This window comes from Manis pentadactyla, chromosome 4, assembly GCF_030020395.1.
Source record: "Manis pentadactyla isolate mManPen7 chromosome 4, mManPen7.hap1, whole genome shotgun sequence".
Lineage (NCBI taxonomy): Eukaryota > Metazoa > Chordata > Mammalia > Pholidota > Manidae > Manis > Manis pentadactyla.
The window spans coordinates 142,534,315-142,552,824 of NC_080022.1; the positions used below are offsets into that span (position 1 = coordinate 142,534,315).

Below are 18,510 nucleotides of genomic sequence, written 5' to 3' on the forward strand. Positions count from 1 at the left end.
GGTGCTCCTGTATTGGGAGCATAGATATTTATAATGGTTATATCTTCTTGTTGGATTGACCCCTTTATCATTATGTAATGTCCTTCTTTGTCTCTTGTGACTTTCTTTGTTTTGAAGTCTATTTTGTCTGATACAAGTACTGCAACTCCTGCTTTTATCTCCCTACTAGTTGCATGAAATATTTTTTTCCACCCCTTCACTTTTAGTCTGTGTATGTCTTTGGGTTTAAAGTGAGTCTCTTCTAGGAAGCATATAGATGGGCCTTGTTTTTTCATCCATTCAGTGACTCTATGTCTTCTGATTGGTGCATTCAGACCATTTACATTTAGGGTGATTATCTATAGGTATGTACTTATTGCCATTGCAGGCTTTAGATTTGTGGTTACCAAAGGTTCAAGGTTAACTTCCTTACTATCTAAGAGTCTTACTTAACTTCGGATGCTATTACAAACACAATCTAAAGGTTTTCTCCTCCTTTTTCCTCCTCCTCCATTCTTTATATATTAGATATCATATTCTGTACTTTGTCTATCCCTTGATTGACTTTGGGGGTAGTTGAGTTTTGCATTTGCTTAGTAATTAACTGTTCTACTTTCTTTACTGTGGTTTTATTACCTCTGGTGACAGCTATTATACCTTCCATGTATAGAAGTCCCTCCAAAATACACTGTAGAGATGGTTTGTGGGAGGTAAATTCTCTCAGCTTTTGCTTATGTGGAAATTGTTTAATCCCTCCTTCAAATTTAAATGATAATCTTCCCAAAGTATTCTTGGTTTGAAGCCCTTCTGCTTCATTGCATTAAATATATCATGCCACTCCATTCTTGCCTATAAGGTTTCTGCTGAGAAGTCTGATGACAGCCTAATGAGCTTTCCTTTATATGTGATCTTATTTCTCTCTGTGGCTGCTTTTAATAGTCTGTCCTTATCCTTGATCTTTTCCATTTTAATTACTATACGTCTTGGTGTTGTCTTCCTTGGGTGCCTTGTGTTGGGAGATCTGTGTACCTCCATGGCCTGAGAGACTCTCCTTCCCCAGAGTGGGGAAGTTTTCAGCAATTACCTCCTCAAAGACACTTTCTATCCCTTTTTCTCTCTTCTTCTGGTATCCCTATAATGTGAATATTGTTGTTTGTATTGGTCACACAGTTCTCTCAACATTCTTTCATTCTTAGAGATCCTTTTTTCTCTCTGTGCCTGTGTCTTTATATTCCTCTTCTCTAATTTCTATTTCATTTACTATCTCCTCCATGGTATCTAATCTGCTTTTAAAACCTTCCATTGTATGTTTCGTTTCTGATACTCTTTTCCATAATGATTGGATCTCTGACCAATTTTATTCCTGAGTTCTTGAATATTTTTCTGTACCTCCATGAGCATGTTAATGATTTTTATTTTGAAATCTCAGGAAGATTCATGAGGTTGATTTCATTTGACTCTTTCTCTGGTGTATTCATAATTTTGCTTTGAACCAGGTTCCTTTGTCACTTCATATTCATATGTGGTGCCCTCTAGTGTCCAGAAGCTCTACTCTCTGGAGCTGCTCAGCCCATAGAGCAAGGTCAGGGGTCACAGGATAGTGGTGTTGGTGCCTGTGGGGAGGAAAGAGCTGTTTCCTGCTTCCTGGCTGCTATCCTGTCTCCACTGCCTGAACCAGTGGGCCGAGCACACAGGTACAAGCCTATATGCTTTGTGTTTGCAGCTGCTGTAGACGGGGCTTCCCTCTGGCTGGCCTAATGCCAGGGTGGTAGGCTTTGCCGGTTTGCAAGCCAGGTGGGGCTGGCCAGGAGGAAGGCCCAGCAAGCTGAGTATCATGGATGGGGCCTTGGAGCTACATAGCCAGGCAGGGGGCTAGAACGCCTAAAGATCGTGAAAGTTCCCAACCTGCTGGGCCGAGTGCACCTGGACAATTTTGTCTACCTGTCCTTCCTCCTGAGTGGTAAGCTCTGTGCAATCCTTGCCTTTAGCAGCCCTCTCATTGTTCGGAAGTCTCTCAGACTGCCTGCCTTTTGTCCCAGAGCAGCCAGATATGGATCCCTGCTTTCCAGAAGCACCTGGAATCTGAGTCTCTCCAGTATTCTGCCTGTCTTGGCTTTCCAACCCCCCTAATCACGAGAGCACCATGAAATGTAGGTTTGTGCTACCAGAGCAGATCTCCAGAGCTAGGTGTTCAGCAGTCCCAGGCCTCCACTCCCTACCTGCTGTTTCTCTTCCTCCCGCTGGTGAGCTGGGGTGTGGGAAGGGCTTGGGTTTCACCGCACCACAGGTTTGGTATGTTACTCTGTTCCATGAGGTTTATTCTTTTCTCCAGGTGTATGCAGTCTGGCGCAGCCCTCTTTCCTGTTGCTTTTTCAGGATTAGTTGTATTAATTATATTTTTGTATTATATGCAGTTTTAGGAGGAAGCTTCTTTCTCTCCTCTCACACTGCCATCTTTAATCAAATCCTGCATCTAGCAAAAAATTTAACCGGTTATTCATACTAGGCGAAATAACACATTATCAAAGAACTGCTGCCGCCCGTGTGTCAGCCATTCAACTAATCAACATCTACACAGATCTTCCTGTAGAAATGACTAAGATTAACCAGAACAGCCAACAGTTCCGATTCATCTATAAAAATTTTGCTAGAAATTTATTTTTGAGATTATACAGAATAATATATAACACATACAATTCAAAGAAGAATACAGCAAACAGCCAAGTAACTGCCATCCAGGTCCAGAAAAGTATTTTATCTAGAAGCCTTGTATCTCTCCTGTATCATAAATGCTATACTGACTTTTGTAATTATCATTTCCTTGCTTTTCTTTTACTACTTAACCACATTCTCTCTATACAGTACAACTATGTCTTCTTAATATAAACTTTATTATTTCTTACAACACTGTAATTCCTCCCAGGTGTGTGTAGCTTTAGTGTGTTCACTTCACTGTATTGTGTATATACACACACCAGATTCATTTACTACTGACGGACATTTAGGTTGTTTCCAGTTTCATGAAAAACACTTTTATGTGCATTTGTCAAAGAACATGAGTTACCGAAAAAGTGAGGCATCAATGTTACTAGGTAAAGCCAAACCGTTTTCAAAAAAGGTGTACCAATTCACTTGCCACTAGTATCTTATGACTTACTATTGTTCCACATCCTCACCAACATAGTATTCTAAGGCTCTAAAAATTTTTGCCATTCCTGGTGGATGTATAATGGTATTCACTGAGTTTTTAACTTGAACAAATTTTCATTCACTGTTGAGTTTGATGTCCATATGGATAAAAATAAATCTTAATCCCTGTAATTTTACACTAGAAAAAATTTCATTTCAGGTGCACAGATCTGTGTGTTAAAAGTAGACAAGAATACTTCTAGAAAAGTCTTGTCCAGAACTTGCTGGAATGATAGAAATGTTCTATTGTACTTTCCTGTATGGTGGCCATAAACACATGTACCTATTGAGCACTTCAAATACGTGACTGGCTGAAAAATTGAATTTCAAATTTTATTTAACATTTGTATTAAGTTGAAGTTTAGCAAAATTAAAGGTTTCTTTTCACTAAAATATTCCATTAATAGAGCAAAAAGGCTAGCCATAGACCGGGAGAAGTTACCTGTAGAAACAAACAACTCCTACCCAGAAAATATAAAGAACCAGTAGAAGACAATGTGGTAATACTTCATGATGAAGTTAAGTATGAATGACATGAATAGGACTTTCTTCATAGACCTGTTAGAGAACTATTTTCATCATGCCATTCATCTTTTCCCCACAAATAATTTACAGTAGATAATTTCAAACAGGTTTCAAGGCTATAGAAATTCTAGTTTCATTTTGATACAGTAAGCTGTATTTTTTTTGAGCATATAAAACATGTTCATAAATAGGCCACCTGGATCTTCAGCTGATTTCATAGCTAAAACAGGTTGATATGCAAAACCAATTTATTAACTTGCTAGGGTTTCACTTATTTTTAGTTAAAAAATAAAATAAAAGAGGAATTGTGGCAGAAATGAGTGACACTTCCCTTAAAATAAAATACAGCATGAATTAAATGTACAAATATGTCACTCTTTTTATTTTCATTTAAGCCAAGGATGCTGTGAGCTAAAGTTACTTAGATATGGGATCCATATTTTATACTTTAATCAAATTTCAGAACATAAATCATAATATTCTATACTTTGTTTATATCCACAGATTTTCATCTGAAATACCGTATTTATAAAATTAACAGCTCCTATAACAAAACCACCATTAGGAGAGTTGTTTATTTTTTAATAGTTGTAGTGGAGCCAATTTTCCTCATTAAGTACCTACAGGGATTTAACACAATCCTTAGGTTGCCTGAAGACAACCAAGAATGTGGTACTGATAAATATTATATACCAATTCAGTCAAATATTCAAGATAAATGACTTCTGACTTAAATCAAAAATGAATTTTGAAAATACTAAAAAATGCCCTCCCAACCAAGACTGCTTTCTGTGTTCAAATAGCATACTTCAGGAGTTATAATTTCCTGTTCTTCCAGAGGTCTTTCTATTGGGTCAGTCATCAATCATCTTCTTTCTCAATATATGTCTTTGCATTAACCCGTGCCATTTGCCTGGCCAAGTACCTGTCTCTAGCTGACATTACAGTTTCTTTGCTGTTCCGCTTTGCAAACTTGTTCACTGCCTCGTGTGGTCTCTCTTGTTCTTTGCCTGTCTCTTGGCAATCCTCTGTGATTCTGTGTTTTGTTTCCAGTGCTGTTTCAGAACTAGATGGTTTCTCTGGGTTTCCTTCTTTGTCCTTTTCCTTGTTTCTCATTTTACTGGATCCTTCCTGATCAAGAAGCCTATCCTTTGCTCTAGATTTTGGGCTGCTTTCCTTTCTATCTCGATTTCTTTCTGGAGATTGAACACTTATTTCTTGTTTTTCGCTATTTCTGTATTTATCACTGTTTTTGTATCTTTCTTTCCTTGCTTTCATATGCTCTTCCTTTTCTTTGCTTCTCTCTTCCTTCTCTCCTCCTTTTTCCCTGTGTCGGTCATCATCATTTCGTGGTCTCTCTCTTTCTTGTTCTCGTTGGGGATATTTCTCCCTGTCTTTCTCCCTTTTCCATTCTTGGTCATTTCTTTCTCTTTGGTCTCTTCCCCTCAGTTTACCTTCTTGTTCATGCCTCTTCCAGTAGGAATCCCTGTGACTGGTCTCTCTGTGCGTATGGGAGTCCTTCTTTTCTTTCCGGTGATCACGGTCAGTGTAATAGTTCTCCTGGTCCCTGGACTGTCTCTCTTGGTGCTCATCTTCCCTCTTCTCATGTCCTCTTGTCTTAGTATTTTTTGTGTGGCACTTGGTACCATGTTCTGTTTCTTCACTAGATGACCGAGAGTGGGTTTGGGTTCTATGATACTTGGAGTAATTCTGGGAGTTCTCTGTGCCCTTCTCCCGTCTGCAATTCGCTTTACTGTTTTCTTCCATTTCATCATCCTCACTGCTCTTAGCATCAAAGTCACTGTCTGCATCTGGGTTTTCCTCTACTTTCACAACGGTTTGGAGAATGCATTTCTCATGTGATATTCTGTTCTCTGAACTTACTTCATCAGAATAACCCCTTGATTTCTCTTCCTTTATCCCAGACCTTTAAAAAAAATCACACAAAATACCACATTATCAACTATAGTAAGCAAATGAGGTTCATATAATTTTTCTAAATATTTAAATCAATACAATTACAATTACATATATGGATTACCCAAATTTGAAAAGGTACTAATGCTTATTTACCTTATAACATCTGCAAACTAGTGTTTTCTAACCACTCATATTATTTTCAGTATTGGTGGAAAATGAAATTGAGAAAATCAGCCCTCTGCATTGGGCTGAGCCTTCAGATAAGGGGTCTGTGCAAGGTCTTCATTTTTTAAAAATTTAAGATTAGTCCTAGAAATAGATGAAGATATTTTCTTCATACCAAAATGGTGGCAAACTCTTATTTTAAATATCACTAAATAATCCCTCATGATAAAGAGGCATGAGCATCCCAATATACCCTTGGCACCTATCACAAAAAAATGAATTATGTGAATCCAACCAGCTACTACAATAAATGGCACTAAAATTATTTACATCACCTACATTTTCCCATCTGCTAAGTGTAGTTAATTAATTTATATTATTTACATGTTCATTCATTACTAAGCACTTAATAATCACACTAATAGAACAACAATGGTGGTTCTCTAGGAACTGCTGACAGACTGTCTTGGCTAAAGGACTCACTAACAAGAATTCTATTATTAGACTCTAAGAAGTACAAGTATTAAATGATATTACGGATTTTTAGGACAGTCCTCATAATGAAACCCTAAGCAAAACTCTATTTCCCATTCAAATTCTCAATCTTCAAATTACAGACTCACAATTCTCATTAATTTTTAAATCAAAATAGCAGTTGAGAGTGAGGTAAGGGTAGAAGTACAAATACTCTCTTCATCCTTAATTTCATTCTCTTCCCTCTTTTCTTCCCCCAGCAACACAGACTCAGATCCTCTAATGTGAATTTTCTGTTCAAAATGTTTACTTAGAAGTTCAGAGAAATTCTCCCTTTCACCTTCTGCTACATACTTATGGCATAATCATTTCATCACTCCTACAATATATATATTTTTTCAAAATCCCTCTAATCGCTATTCATTAGACCAGTACTAATAGAAGTAGCTACAGAAAAGATAATGTCCATATCTGTACTAATATGATAGCCACTAGCCAAATGTAGTACTTCTATACTTGAAATGTAGCTATTATGACCAAAAGTTTAGATTTTATTTAAATCAAATTTAAATAGACACATGTGACTAGTGGATACTCAATGTATAGAGCATTTCTATCCTTTGATATGTAATTCTTAACATTTTTGGAGGCTTGGTCCTATTTATGAAAATAAATCACTTTGCCTTTTATATACTATCTGAACATGCATGCAAGATTATTATGGAATAAAAATGACATTAAATTAAATTTGCACACTTTTAAATTAAGAAATTGTAAATCCCTAGTCATTCATTCAAATAGGTTTGGCAGACAACACAATATGCAATGCTACAATCCTTTCAGAGGGTTAACATGATCTCCCCCACCACACATCAGGAACAATATCTTTCTTCTGAATATTCCCTATGCCACATCTCACCTGGCTTCACGAAAGCTGCATGTAGGTACCTCCTCTTCACCAACTGCTTGATTTAATAGGTGCCTATAAAATCCACTGAGATCTTTCTGCTTGGTTACATCCAAACGTGCTAAGAAAGGAAAAGCAAAAGTGAGAATAATATATTCACTGAGGCACAATGCAATTCAGTTTTACAGGTATAGAGTAACATATATACTGTGTAAACTCTCCAGATCCAGAGTTGCCAAACTACAGCCTGAAGGCCAAATATGGCTTGCTGCCCAATTTTGTAAATAAATTTTTGTTGGAACAGAACTCTGTTCATTTATGTATTATCTAAGGCTGCTTTTGTAAAGGCAGAGTTCAGCAGCTGCAACAAAGATTATATGGTATACAAAGCCTAAAGCATTTACTTACTTGGTCCTTTACACAAAGTTTGCCAACTGGTGCTCTAAATCAACACACAGTACATGCTTAGACTTAAAAGTTGATGAGTACATGTCAATTAAGCTATTTATAAGTACATATTTTATTTAGATTTTCAGAAATGACCATGAGTAGAAAGCACTGATATAAAGCACTAAGAATTTTCTTTGGCCCCTGTACAGCTTTGTTCTTTCATGAATTGTTACTCTTCTTTTAAATGCTCAAATGATGCTCCTTGAGTGATATTACTCTAGTTTTCTTACCCTGGGAAATACAACTAGGATTTATATTTCACTTTATATTGTTTCTGACAAATGTTATGAATGGTGTTATGCCTTAAAATAAAGGGTTTTACATTTAGAATCATTTGCTAGGGCAATGACTTGTAATGACCATAATTTTAAGTAACAAAAAGTCCAGCAGAAGTACTGCAACTGAGTTTTTAGTTGAAATCTGTTTTAAAATACAACATAATATATCTTGCGCTTTGATTTTATACATAAATTATGACATTATCAGGTCCAGGGACAGAACAAACAGCTAACACAAGATATAATTCTGCCGCCTGTTTCCTTCTACCCTTCTCCCTTTCCATTTACCTTCAAGTGCAGCAGCCCTCTTCTCTCTTTCTTCCTCTTCAGCTCTCTCTTGCAGTTTTTTCTTATAAGCAGATGTCACAAATGCCTCTTTATCATCAAATTCTCCCTTTTCCATTTCTCGTTCTCTCTGTATTTTCTTTTCCATTCTTTTCTCCTGTTCCTTTTTTCTGATCTCAACTGCTTTTAGTAAATTGTGAATATACTTGGGCTAGGGGAAAAAATAAGATTATTTAGGAAAGAGTCAAACATAAAAATTAGTATTTTACTTTTTATCGTGAATTCATTAAGATTTAAATGGCTAGTCCAAATAGGACTATCCTCTCAAAATTTCATATAAATTTACTAGCAAGATTGAAACTAAAATTCTTTTCAATAAAAATGTATGTGTAAAGACAAATTATTCAGAGTTAACTTTATTTTTTAAAAAATGCCAATTAGTAATTTATCCAGTTTTTCAAACCCTTATTACAGTCTTAGTACTTCTTCAACAGATACATGAATTAGAAAGATTTCTGCTAGTTTTCACAGGTTGAAATATGATTGTTTAAAAAAGCTTTAATATAACTTTACACCATCACTCTACTTGTGGCTACTGCAAGATAAATAATCCTTAAAAATCACTGTGCTTGTGAAAGAATGAATTTTAGAAAATCTGAACTTATTTTAAACCTTTCCCACTTATTTTCTTTTCCAAACTAAAATTATGATCATGGTATGTACAGATGATTCAGTTACCAGCCAGAAAGCAATAAAGAAACAAAAATAACTGGTTGACAAACACAAATAAATATGAACAGGAGCAGTACAAAGACTATGAAAAATTTTCAAAAAATTATATGCAAAGTTTTTAAAGCAAAAAACAAAATTTATAAAATTGTTAGGTAATGCACTTGTTCTTGTTAGGATACTAAATGTAGAGCTTCCTGGGTTCTAATTAGGTTAAATCTATAATATCTGGAACTAGGGACCCTTTACACATCAAATGCCTAAAAAATTTTCTCAGATCATGCTTATGCTGAAATAAGATTAAAATACAATACAGGTCAAGGCCAAGAAAGACTGTATTTTCAGCTACAAACCTTTCGGTCTTTTCCCAAAAGCAACTTGGGATTACTTTCCTCCTTTTTTTTCTGCATTTCATCATAAATACTGTCATATTCATATACAGTAGAGTCTTCTGCAAGGGCCTTCTGGATTTCCAGTTTCGTCTAAAAAAAGTTAAGTATGTTTAAAATATATAATCCAGCTAATAGATAACATAAAAAGTCTAAATAAAATTTTTTAATGAGAGGATTATGAATCAGAAATATATCAAAAATTGTATCAATCACATTTGAGACTGAAAATATGATCAATTCTGGAGTCAGGCTGCCTGGGTTTGAATCCTGGCTTTATACTTCACTGGTTACTTTGGGCAACTTGGCTTAATCTTTCTGTGCTTCAGTTTTCCTTGTCTAAAATACTGAGGATAATAATTGTATCTACCTTCCAAGTTGTTATGGTAATAACTTAATAAACTTAAAACATTTAGAACCTGACAGACAATAAGTGTTCAATAAATGTTAACTATTATCTATTTTGTATGTAAAAGGAATTATCCAGATCAAAAGGTCAAAACTTCCAAAGTATGACTTAGAAACATCTACACACTAGGTTTTGAGAGGCTTCAATTGTAGTACATATTAAATTTTCACATCATTTTTAGTTGAGTTACCAAATAAAATGTTCAGTTTTCAAATGGTAGAAAATATATATATTTAAATGTACCAACATGAAAATAGGGGGCATATTGTAATTAACATTTTTGCAATATCAAATGTATAAAGTCTTTTGCCTTTGTTCATCATGTTCCCTTGATCTTAAATGTTTTTCCTCTTGCTTTCAGGACATCAAAATCTTACCTAGAGCTTCAGGGCCAGATCTACCCCTACCTCTTTAAATGAGGCTATCTCTGAGGACTTTTATCCCCAACAAAATCTTTCTTTTGAATCCTGATGGTACATTCTGTACTGCAATGTTTAACTCTTAATAATATGCTTAATGTTACTGCTTTCTAATTGTTTCACAAATCTTGGTCTCTTGCCTGGTTTTAAGTTCCTGCAGTAATGAGACTACACATTTTAACTTTTTATTTAACTGCTAAGTTGCCTACCACAATGTGGAACACAAAAGGGATCCTTTGAAGTAACAGGTTGATATCATAAGTATTCAAAGAACCACCCTGATATTTCCAAGTTTTTACATACTAACAGTTAGAACTGGAATGATACACATGGTAACTTAAAAACTTTATTTTCTGGAATATTGTTTAAATATTAAAAATAAAAACTTTTTTCCTTTTCAACACTTACTTTAACCTCAGAAAAACAGTAATTTTTCTGCCTACATGGTGTATTAGCACTGCTTCTCCCTCCCCAAAACCAGCTTGGAGAACACAAAGAAGGAAACACAGAATCTAAGAAATAATAACCACCAACACAACAAAAGCTAAGGAAGGGGAGCACTAAGGTTGTTTTAAATTAGTAACATGCCATTGTGTATTTTGGGAGAGCACGAGAGGAGCATTTGTGTAGATACAAGTTATTATTAACTTAGGTCTCAGAATATATAAAACAAAAACTAAATAAAACATAGAAGGAAAAATAGAAGTTCACAACAAGAGTAAGGCTTTTTAACATACGCCTCTCAGTAATAAGTAGAACAGACAAAAAAAATAGATTAACTGGCCCAATGGAAACATATAGAACGTTTTTCAAGCACAGAAGAAATATTTACAGAAACTCTTTATTGGACTATGTTCATCAACATATTTTAAAGATATGAAACAATACAATGCATGATCTAGGAAAACAAAGAAATGTTAGAAATCAGCAACAAAAAGGTAACCCAAGCCCCTATATGTTTAGAAATTAAGTTCTAAATAACCCATGGGTCAAAGAAGAAATTGTAATGGAAACAGCAAATATTCTCAACTGAGTAACAAAAATACTACTTATCAAAATTTGTGAGATGCAGCTATCCCAGTGTTTAAATACATACCTTAGATATATCTGTATTTAATGTATAGCTGTATTAACATATAGATTTTAATACATGTATTAGAAAAGAGGGTTGAGAAACTGTAAAGCAATCATCTCAAAAGGAAAAATAACAAAATAAACTCATAGAATGAAGAAAACACTAATTTGTGAGGACAGAAATTAATGAAGTAGAAACAAACTTACAAAGTGTATATATATCATAAGCTCATTTTATAAGACCCACCAAAACCTTGGGTTTTTCAGACATTCATATATTTTTTAAAAGTGGATAATTACAGTGAAAGAAAAGGAAAATTATAGGCCAATCTCACTTACGATGCAAAACTTTTCAACACTTTTGCAAAAATCCTTAATGAAATTTTAGTAAATCAAAGGCAATGGCATATAAAAAATACTGTGACTGTATTGGGTTTATACCATTTATGTGAAGTCATAATGATTTTTTTTCTCTCTTTTTTTTAATTTAAGTATCATTGCTATACAATCTTATGATGGTTTCAAATACACAAGACAGTGGTTCAACATTCACCCATATTATCAAGCCCTCACCCCCTCCAGTGCAGTCACTGTCCGTCAATGTACTAAGATGTTACAGAATCATTAACTATATTATTCTCTGTGCTGTACTACTGTCCCCATGACCAACCTATATTGTGATTGTGAATTATTGTGCCCCTTAGTCCCCTTCTCCCTACCTCCCAACTCTCCTTAACCCCTCCTCTTTGGTAACCACTAGTCCCTTCTTGGTGTCTATGAGTCTCCTGCTATTTTGTTCTTCTGTTTTGCTTTGCTTTTATACTCCAAAAATGAGTGAAATAATTTGGTATCTATTTCTCTGCCTGGCTTGTTTCACTGAGCTTAATACCCTCTAGCTCCAATAATGACTGATTTTCTAAGTTAAACTGATCTTACTTTACTGGCATGAATCCAACAGCCACGAAGTATTATTACCCTTTTTATATAGTTCATCCATGATTTTTAAAAACAAAAATAAACCAAAATATCAAACCAAGATCTGAAAGGAACTTCCTTATCTTGACAACAGCTACCTACCAAGAACCTACCACAAATTTTATATTTAACGATGACATAAAGCTTTTCAATGAAACAGGGAATGAAATTATATTGGCATCATTTAGTTTTATGGACTTGGGATCCAGATAAAAGAAAAAAAGTAGTCTGACGATCAGATAAAGTACATTTCTAAGAGTATTTTCTCCCAGATTTTCATTTTAGTAATATAATCAAGTCAGTATTCTTCGTGATAAAAGTTAGTTTGGGATTAAAGCAGCAGAGCTGAATCATCCAATGGGGAATAACGTGAAAATAGGCAGCAACATAGGTGTGAGATCAAAGCAACAACAGGCAGGTGAGAGATGTAAGAGCTGTAGCCGTACCCCCAATCTCCAAGCAAACTATGTAAAAGCCACAGAGAAGTGGCTTTGAACAGCCATAGTTAAGAATAAAATTAGATTTGGGATTTATGCTTTAAGTAAGAAAAGGCAGCATAAAAATGCCAAAAGAACACTAGAGATGAGTCATCTACATGACTTTGGAGAATTCATCAGACTCTCTGGAACTAATTCTCCCATCTATATAGTGAAGAAGTTGAACTTGATAGATTGCTCTAAAATTCTAATTCAAAGCACTCAAGCATTTATAATAAGAATCATGGTTTGGTTTTATGTATATATTAAATTATTTTGAGGTTGCTGAGTTACTTGTTAAATTCTACTATGAAATTAAGATAATATCTTAACATAACTAAATATATAATTCTGTGCACATTCCCCGGGGGAGTAGTAAAACACATGGTTAAAAGGCTGGGTTGTGCGATTTCACTGCCTGGATTTGAACACAACTTGACCATTTACTAACAATGAGACCTCATGTAATCCTTTTTTGTTTTGTTTTGTTTTAATTATGGTATCATTAATATATAATCACATGAGCAACACTGTGGTTACTATATTCCCCCCATTATCATCAAGTCTCTACCACATACCCCATTATAGTCACTGTCCATCAGCATAGTAAGATGCTACAGAGTCACTACTTGTTTTCTCTGTGCTATACTGCCTTCCCCATACCACCCCCTACATTATGTGTGCTAATCATAATGCCCCTTAATCCCCTTCTCTCTCCCTTCCCACCCACCCTCCCCAGTCCCTTTCCCTTTGGTAACTGTTAGTCCATTCTTGGGTTCTGTAAGTCTGCTGCTGTTTTGTTCCTTCAGTTTTTGCTTTGTTGTTATACTCCTCATGTAATCCTTTTTTGCCTTCATTTCCTCAACTGTAAAGTGGGGATTATAAGAACATCTATCTCTTAAATGGGTGTAAGAACTATTCTTATAGTTGCCATAATGTCTGGCACATAGAAAATGCTTAAGAAATGTATCCTTATGCAGGACTCTAGTCAGACAAGGGTGATACAGGTGCCAAAAATTAAAGAAAATGTGGAGGGGAAAGAATTAAAATTGAAAAGGTACCTTGGTGTAAGTTAATTTCATTAATGTTCTACAGCAACTAAATCTAAAATACACCGGTATAGTAGTAGAAAAATTAGTGAACCTTCAGGCTTAGTTCTATAATTAGTCATGTGATCATGAGGGGTAACCTATCCCCTTAATTTCAAATTTCTTAATCAGGATGATGGGCAGATTTGCGAGAATTTAAAAAATATAATGTAGTATATAAAAAGTGCATGGAAATACTATACAGCACTATACAAAAATAAGGTGCTAACAAGTCTACTGAAAACTACCTGGTAGATGAATTTCAAACAATCATAAAATTGTGAAATCACTTTGGTTGTAAAGAGACTTTTTATAAGAAAGTAAACTCAGTAGAAGGAATTATTAATAATTCATTGTCACCCTACTGAGTCATCTGAAAGCAGAAACGGGTTTAATGTACATCAGAGTAATAAAGAGCTAATTCTTCACTGAGTTTGTTTCCTTTTGAATTTATACAAGAAAGCTGAAATCTATATAAATCAAGAAACATCTTATACATTTTTCAGAAAACAAGGGTCAAAATAAAATTATTTCTTTTTACACACCTACTCTGTTTAGTCTCAGCAACTAGACATGAAAGCTGATACTTAAAAATGTGTGAGCTGAAATACTTCATCAGATGCATTTAACTCACTCTTTGATCTTACCTGTTTCATCGCTTGCTTCTTAGCAGCTTCCCTCTGAAGGCTTTCACTCACAGAGGTCTATGAAACAAAAAAATGCTGTCATTGTTTAAACCAATTTAAAATTTCTTTTCCAATATTCTGGCTGGCAACTGGTTTCTTTCTTAGAGTTAAAAACAGAAAGTACTATGAATTAAATTAACATTTTCAAGGTGTTTCCCTAAACTTTATGAAACAAAGTGAATTTTCACTGTAAATCATCACAGTAGGCTATAAGGTATTAAAAGAAAATAGTGGTATAGGAGAAGAGGAGGTAACATGAGCTTTTAGCCCCAACTTCACCACTAAGTCATTCAACTGCTACAGATTTTGATTTGCTTTGTGTGCACATGAGAGAGAGAGTGTGTGTGTGTGTGCATGTGTGTGCACACGTGCATGAGTGTTTTGGGAAGGGGGGATTGGTTCCTTCCAACACTATACTGGTATGATTCCCAGCAAGAAAAAGCACATTAATTAAATATTCACCATTGAATATAGTATATGTCAAGCTATTAGTATATGCTTAAGGCTTTTAGGAGCAGCCAAAACCATCTGTGGTTATAATCATTCAATAAATATGTACTGAAAAGCCTACCATATCAGGTATTGTTTTAGCTTCTGAAGATAGTGAGAAAACAAGAATAGTCTCTCTCCTTAAGAGATAAATGGTCTGAAAGGGAAGACAAATAACTAAAGAGATAATTACAACATAAAAGTGAGAAGAAATATATAAAGAGATAAGAAGGGCTGTGGGGACAGAGAGAAGGAAACTAAATGAGGAAATCAAGAAAGCCTTCATAAGAGGTTACATTAGACGTGAATACAAAAAAAAAAAAACCAAGAGAAGGAACAGGAGTACAGAAAGAGGTAATCACATGGGCAGAAATAAACTTACAGCTAAGAAAATAAAATATAATTAGAATATTAAGACAAAAGATTTCCTTAAAAGTGTAAGGCTTCGCTAGGCAGAGAAAGAAATAACCATGATTTCACTTATCTGTGGAATATAAAAACAAAGCAAAACAGAAGTAACAAAACAACAGTAGACTCATAGACACAGAAACTCATAGACTAGTGGTTACCAAGGGGGAGGGGCATAAGGGGACACAATAATTTACAAATCACAATATAAGCTGGGCCCAAGGACTGTTGAATCACTGTGATGTACATCTGAAACCAACATAAGATTGTATATTAGCAATACTTAAAAAAAAAAAAAAAAGTATGTAATAAAGGTACTACAACTAAAAACAAAAAGTATATGGTTTAGTAAATCTACTGACCAATACTGAAATATATACTTTAAAAAAGTGAATTTTATGGTATGTCAATTATGTCTTTAAAAACAATCCTCAGCCCTAAGACTATAGTTCTAGTCTACTGACATTTGTTCTTTTCAGTGGTACAGTAACAACTGGTGCTTCATTTTCCACGGCAACAAACACCACAAAATAAATAAACCTAATACTAGTTTCCTATGACCATGAAGATAAATAAGTTAAAACACAAAGGCCATACAAGTAATAGATCACATATTTATTAAACTAAAGGAACTACAAAGGCAAAAAACTAAGGACATTTTAGGTATTAGGAAATTCACTCCAGAGGAAGAGATAACAAAAACAGTTAATAGTAGCTCATGAGTCAGGGCAATGCTAAGGGTTACTTGTGTCTTATGCATACTACTCATTTAACTCAAATTTCCCTGTTATGTTGTATGACACAATTTCATTAGTGTATTTTTTAAATTAAAATGTTGTGTTCTACGTTAGAAAACCCATCAATATCATCCACCACATCAACAAAAAAGACAAAAACCACATGATCATCTCCACAGATGCTGAAAAAGCATTTGATAAAATTCAACATCCATTCATGATAAAAATTCTCAACAAAATGGGTATAGAGAGCAAGTACCTCAACATAATAAAGGCCATATAAGACAAACCCACAGCCAACATTATACTTAACAGCGAGAAGCTGAAAGCCTTTCCTTTAAGATCAGGAACAAGACAAGGATGCCCACTGTCCCCACTTTTATTCAACATAGTTCTGGAGGTCCTAGCCACGGCAATCAGACAACACAAAGAAATAAAAGGCATCCAGATTGGCAAGGAAGAAGTTAAACTGTCACTGTTTGCAGATGACATGATATTGTACATAAAGAGCCCTAAAGAATCCACTCCAAAACTACTAGATCTAATATCGGAATTCAGCAAAGTTGTGGGATACAAAATTAATACACAGAAATCTGTTGCATTCCTATACACTAACGATGAACTAGCAGAAAGAGAAATCAGGAAAACAATTCCATCCACAATTGCATCAAAAAGAATAAAATACCTAGGAATAAACCTAAACAAAGAGTGAAAGACTTACACTTTGAAAACTACAGGACACTCATGAGAGAAAATAGATACCAATAAATGGAAATATATCCTATGCTCATGGATAGAAGAATTAATATTGTTAAAATGGCCATCCTGCCTAAAGCAATCTACAGATTCAATGCAATTCCTATCAAAATACCAACAGCATTCTTCAATGAACTAGAACAAATGGTTCTAAAATTTATACGGAACCACAAAAGACCCCGAATTGCCAAAGCAATCCTGAGAAGGAAGAATAAAGCTGGGGGGATTATGCTCCCTAGCTTTAACCTCTACTACAAAGCCACAGTAATTAAGACAATTTGGTACTGGCACAAGAACAGAACAATAGACCAATGGAACAGACAAGAGAGCCCTGACATAAACCCAACCATATATGGTCAATTAATATATGATAAAAAAGACGTGGACACACAATGGGGAAATGACAGCCTCTTCAACAGCTGGTGTTGGCAAAACTGGACAGCTATGTCCAAGAGAATGAAACTGGATTATTGTTTAACCCCACACACAAAAGTAAATTCAAAATGGATCAAAGACCTGACTTTAAGTCAGGAAACCATAAAACTCTTAGAAGACAACATAGGCAAAAATCTCCTGAATATAAACATGAGCAACTTCCTCCGGAACACATCTCCTCAAGCAAGGGAAACAAAAGCAAAAATAAACACATGGGACTACATCAAAGTAAAAGTTTCTGTACAGCAAAGGACACCATCAGAACAATAAGGCATCTTACCTTATGGGAGAATATATTTGTAAACAACATATCCAACAAGGGCCTAACATCCAAAATATATATAAAGAACTCACATGCCTCAATACCCAAAAAGCAATAACACAATTAATAAATGGGTGGAGGATATGTACAAGACAATTCTCCAAAGAAGAAATTCAGATGGCCAACATACACAGGAAAAGATGCTCCACATCACTAATCATCAGGGAAATGCAAATTAAAACCACAATGAGATATCACCTCACACCGGTAAGATGGCCAGCATCAAAAAACTAAGAGCAACAAATGCTGATGAGGATGCAGAGAAAGGGGAACCCTCCTACACTGCTGGTGGGAATGTAAGCTAGTTCAACTACTGTGGAAAGCAATATGGAGGTTCCTCAAAAAACTAAAACTAGAAATACCATTTGACCTGGGAATCCCACTCCTTGGAATTTACCCAAAGAATACGACTTCTCAGATTCAAAAAGACATATGCACCCCTATGTTTATCACAGCATTATTTACAATAGCCAAGATACGGAAGCAATCTAAGTGTCCATCAGTAGATGAATGGGTAAAGAAGAGGTGGTACATATACACAATGGAATACTATTCAGCCTTAAGAAAGAAACAAATCCATTTGCAACAACATGGATGGAGCTGGAGGATATTATGCTCAGTGAAATAAGCCAGGTGGAGAAAGACAGACAAGTGCCAAATGATTTCCCTCATTTGTGGAGTATAACAACGAAGCAAAACTGAAGGAACAAAACAGCAGCAGACTCACAAACTCCAAGAAGGGACTAGTGGTTACCAAAGAAGAGGGGTGTGGGAGAGCGGGTCAGGAGGGAGGGAGATGGGGACTGAGGGGTATTATGTTTAGTACACATGGTATGAGGGGTCACTGGGAAAACAGTGTAGCACAGAGAAGGCTAATAGTGAATCCTTGTCATCTTACTACACTGATGGACAGTGACTGCACTGGGTTATGGGTGGAGACTTGATA

General features: G+C 35.2%; 1 protein-coding gene across 2 annotated transcripts in view; it reads right to left on the minus strand.

The window, feature by feature from the left end:
* Positions 1–2,601: 2,601 nt before the first annotated feature.
* Positions 2,602–18,510, minus strand: part of NSRP1 (nuclear speckle splicing regulatory protein 1) — a 60,520-nt gene continuing 44,611 nt past the window's right edge. For both annotated transcript variants that reach the window (XM_036906258.2, XM_036906257.2), the window contains 5 exons: positions 14,379–14,435; positions 9,255–9,383; positions 8,176–8,383; positions 7,172–7,280; positions 2,602–5,620 (listed from right to left, as the gene is read on the minus strand). In XM_036906258.2, coding sequence (XP_036762153.2) covers positions 4,555–5,620; positions 7,172–7,280; positions 8,176–8,383; positions 9,255–9,383; positions 14,379–14,435 — 1,569 coding nt within the window. In that variant the 3' untranslated portion in view covers positions 2,602–4,554. The remainder of the gene's footprint in view (positions 5,621–7,171; positions 7,281–8,175; positions 8,384–9,254; positions 9,384–14,378; positions 14,436–18,510) is intronic.